The sequence below is a fragment of the Austrofundulus limnaeus genome, unplaced genomic scaffold (assembly GCF_001266775.1).
Source record: "Austrofundulus limnaeus strain Quisiro unplaced genomic scaffold, Austrofundulus_limnaeus-1.0 Scaffold554, whole genome shotgun sequence".
Classification (NCBI taxonomy): Eukaryota; Metazoa; Chordata; class Actinopteri; order Cyprinodontiformes; family Rivulidae; genus Austrofundulus; species Austrofundulus limnaeus.
This window is the reverse complement of record NW_013952956.1, coordinates 360,905-365,233: the sequence shown is the minus strand read 5'-3', so window position 1 is coordinate 365,233 and position 4,329 is coordinate 360,905. Positions and strand designations below refer to the sequence as shown.

At 43.6% G+C, this 4,329-nt stretch overlaps 1 protein-coding gene across 1 annotated transcript; it reads left to right on the top strand.

Moving 5' to 3' along the window:
- The first annotated feature begins 1,788 nt into the window (after positions 1-1,788).
- Positions 1,789-3,188, top strand: LOC106530745 (uncharacterized). Its single transcript, XM_014026438.1, has 2 exons — positions 1,789-1,951; positions 2,035-3,188. Exon 2 carries the CDS (start codon positions 2,321-2,323, stop codon positions 3,164-3,166), a length of 846 nt encoding a protein of 281 aa, XP_013881892.1. The 5' UTR covers positions 1,789-1,951; positions 2,035-2,320; the 3' UTR covers positions 3,167-3,188.
- The last annotated feature ends 1,141 nt before the right edge of the window (positions 3,189-4,329 follow it).

Below are 4,329 nucleotides of genomic sequence, written 5' to 3'. Positions count from 1 at the left end.
TAAACTGCAGAGTCCTGGTCTGTAGATGAGAGTAAACTGCAGAGTCCTGGCCTGATGATGTTGCTCGTCTGTGCTGGCTCATTCTTTTGAAAGTTTCATTGTAGAACCCATCCAGAGGACCTGCTTATTTTTTCCTTTAGCCTCCTTCACTGTTTATCTTATCTGTAGGTATGATATGATACAGTATCAGTTCAATATTTCTAATTGTGATAATATTCTTGATGTAGAAGTAAAAGAAAAATGTAATTGAAGGGCAACACCGTGTCACATATGGATCTGAGGTGAGGAAGAAGGCAATTAAAGTCCAACRAATTAAAATGACTAAAAACATAAGAAGCAGTCAAGAGTGAAACAGGACAAAGGACAAAAGAGGCCAGTCCAACAGAGAAGCTAATCCCACAGCAAAGTAAGTCACAAAAAGTGGAAGCACTGCARTGTTAGTAGAAACATTACTATTATTTGTAGCAACCTGATCAGGTTCAACATAAAACTGAGTAGATTAAAATAAAGGTGAAGAGAGTTACATGTTTTAATTGTTAGAATTACTCACCTTTTGTGTTCATGTTTGTGTTCTTTGTTTTGTGATTCTTGAGTTTGATTCAGTTCTTTCTGTGCCATCAGCCAGTTCTGCTCCTTCAGCTCTGGTCCCGTCCACTTTCACCTCTCCCTAGTTGTCATTATGCCAGGTGTTTCCACTCATCAGCTTCTAGTTGTCACTGCATCTTCAGTCAGTTTAGCATTGTTGTACTTCATGCCTTAAAATGATTCTCCTTGTGATTACTCCTGTTATTCATAAGTTGTTGCTGACAGACTATTATTTTTGTTTTCTTTTWTTAAAGACTGGAAGTTTGTAGTGACCTGACACTGTGAAGATGAAGTAACTGTTGCATCAAAGTCATCAGAGGGTGAAAAGGGGTCTATTTTCATTTTCAAGCATTKGAGCTGAACCTTGTGCCTTCATGCTAAGTTGCCATCACTGTGTGAAGAATTGAAAGCAAAKGCCCGTGGCAGGTGTGAATAGCGTTGCTCCGTCGATGAGCTCATGCTGTTCTCAGCTGTCTGCTCATCTTATCAAGACCTTGAAAAACAAAACCCTTGATGCGGAGGAACAGCTCTCTGAATTAATGTGTAGTAATGTTGATACTTTTACACACTTTTACTTTCTGTCTCCTTSAATCAAGTCAAACAGACTCATCTCTCTGTTTATCTGTTTACTTCATCAGTCAGAGAGGCCAACATCAGATGTAACACAAATTTCAGTAATCCACCTGGGTGGTCAGTCAGATTTAAACTCTGTTTATCTTTCTACAGAACAGTTTGAACAACATCTGCAGCAAATTAGTCCCAAATTTTTTCATGATTCTACATGTCAACATGGCACAAACATGCAGGTTTATACAGTGTTTATACAGTTTAAGTATTATTACTGTACAGTTACTGCTTGTTCTTCAGCAAATCTGTTCTGTAGCGCAGGACAGAAAGTGTTAATAAACGAATGATTGGATCTTTGCTGTAAACCTAAAATAAAGAAATAAAAACAACTTATATTTTTGTTTGAGGCAGTCATGGTAATAAATGATATAAAGATGCATTTTTAATTGTTTAAGTTAACTCAGTTTATTTATATAGCACCAAGTCGCAACAAATGTCTCAGGGCACAGTAGATTGCATTGAATCACTTTGTCACAGTCTCCCATCCTGAGCAGCACATTGGTGACAGTTGAAAGGAATTTTTTTATTTTAACAGGAAGAAACCTCCAGCAGAACCAGGCTCAGGACAGGCAGCCATCTGCCTCGACCAGCTGGGGTTAGGGTTTTTTTTTTTTCGGCATTTGGCCCAGTGAGCAGAGCTGAGTGTAAACTGGCTGCAGCTGTTCCCAATCAGCTTCTGCCTCTATATAAATCGGTTCTTACTCCCAGTAGAATCACTCTGGGGACAGGTTGTGAGAAGGTGAGTGTGTTAAGAAAACTTGATATGGGTCTTGTGTCTGGTTCTTACTGATTTGTTTCTCCTGATTTAATGTGTTTGTGCAGATGACACGTGCAGCAGCTCCTCGGTGTCCGCTCTGTGACGGACGGTTTAAAGCGATGTCAAGCCACCTCAGGCGGGGACACGGTGTAAAATAACCTGCACAAAAGGAAGCTGCTTTTGAATTTAGCCTTCGGGAGAGTAAATGTGAGGAACCATGCCTGCCCCGTGGACGGGTGCAGCTACAGGAAAGGACGACTGGACAGACACATCCTGTGGGGCCACGTGGAGCTGACCGAGGAGGAGAGACGGGCTCAGCTGCATCTGGTGAGGCGAAAATGCACTCTTCACATGATTAGAGAGCTCAGGGTAAAACAAGTCAGCCCGCCGGTGGTCTCGGACCTCCACATGGAGGAGCCCGGTGGGGAAAGGCAGGCCGTCTTGGTGCAGCCCGGTGGGGAACAGCAGGCTGGTGACTCCGGGCTGGAACCCAGCATGGAAGGTGAGGACCAGGAAGACGGAGGCGCCCTGGAGCACCCAGGTACGACCACACCCCCGGACGGAACGCTCCCTTCCCAGCTGCTTCCTTTGCCAGGAACGGTGGTCTGCTTTCTGCGGGGCTTCAGGAGGTTCCACATGGGTGGACATCCAAACAACAAACAGTACCAGAACGCTGTGTCCAAAGCTAACAGGGTCCACGTGTTCTTGGGTTACATGTCTGAGGGAGACCGGCACAAAGAAAACTGGCTCTTCTTGGACGACGTGGAACGCATARAGAGGTGGCTCGCGGAGCTGGCTAAAGCGAACAAGTCTGTCACTACGGTCAACGTGTACCTCAAAAACGTCCATCAGTTCATGCAATACTTCATGGAAACACCACCGGACCCCTGTAGTCTAACAAGGAGCCAGCAGGCTGGTGTGGCCAGAGCCCTGAAGAGCTGCCTCCGTGACCTGAGCAGGGAAGTGGTCGTGCACCAGATCTCTGTGAAGGATGCTAAAGTGTCCAGGGCCATAACGCAGCAACACCTCGCCACATGCAAGCAGCTGGCCTCCCGCAGGATACCAGAGTTGCTGGGGTTAGGGGACGGGAAAAAGACAGAAAAACACAAAAGGGCAGGTTCAAGTATTTTCCTCTGGCAGAGAGACAAGGAAAATATTGATAGAAATAATTACAAACATGTCAAAAAGAGTCAATAAAAACAACAGTAGAGTGAGGAAATGTGGCCAGTTTGTCCTCCAGCAGTCTAAGCCAGCAGCTGCATAGCTAAGGAATAACTCAGGAAACCGAAGCTTAACTGTAGGATTTATCAAAAAGGAAAGTCTCAAGCCTAGTCTTAAAAGTAGACAGAGTGTCAGCCTCATGGACAGAAACTGGAAGTTGGTTCACAAGAGAGGAGCTTGATAAGTGAAAGCTCTGCCTCCCAGAAACTCTAGAACAGAGCTTTTCAACTGGCCACATCAGGTCTGTGGGTGACTTCTGTGTGGCAGCCAATGAGGCAACCCATCCCTTCAAAAAAAGTTTACATATTTTACGTAATTTAATAGAAAAATTGTTTTAAAATCATTTTTAAATGTAAAATTTATGATTTAATGCAAAAKTAAAAATGTAAAAGACAATATTACTTGGTCTGTTATGTACTCTGCAGTGTTTCTCTTACCATTACTGGTAATGAGAAGCAATAGCAAATGTTGAAACTAAGTAATTGAACCATTTTGGAAACAAAAAAAGGCAGTTTTGAATTTGAGGCAGAGCAATACTTATCTCTCTGAAACTCTTTGTCTTCTTTTACTAACAGTCTGCAAACATCTGAGGAGAGCAGCTGGAGGTTTTGTTTTTTTAGGGAATTTTGTCCMATTCTTGTCAGACGGTTCTAGCAGTTCCTCGTCTTCTTTATCAGACTTTTTGACGGACAAGAACACACGTTTTAAGCCTGCACTGATGGTGATTTTGTCTGATGTGTAGGCTGTAAGGTGTGTGGCAGTATGACTCAGAGTGAAGGCAAAATCCAAAATGCAAAAGGTTTTTTAAACAGAGGATGGCTGGCGAGGCAGCAAAAAACTCACAAGAACGCTCAGGAGAAAAAAACATGACAACACCACACAGGCTGGGAGAACGCAGCACAATGATGGGACAAACCTGGAGACAGGACACAGAATAAATAGAACAACTACTGAGGGACAACGAAAAACACCTGGAGGAGACACAAGAGGAAACAGGTGAGCGTGAGCAGGGCAGAGAACACAGGGAAACAAATAAACACCAGAAAAACCAAGGCATAGAAACAATAGACCATGACACTGTCTTTGTCACTAATGGACCCTCATACCATCAGAGAGGCAGGTTTTTGAACTGTGCACTG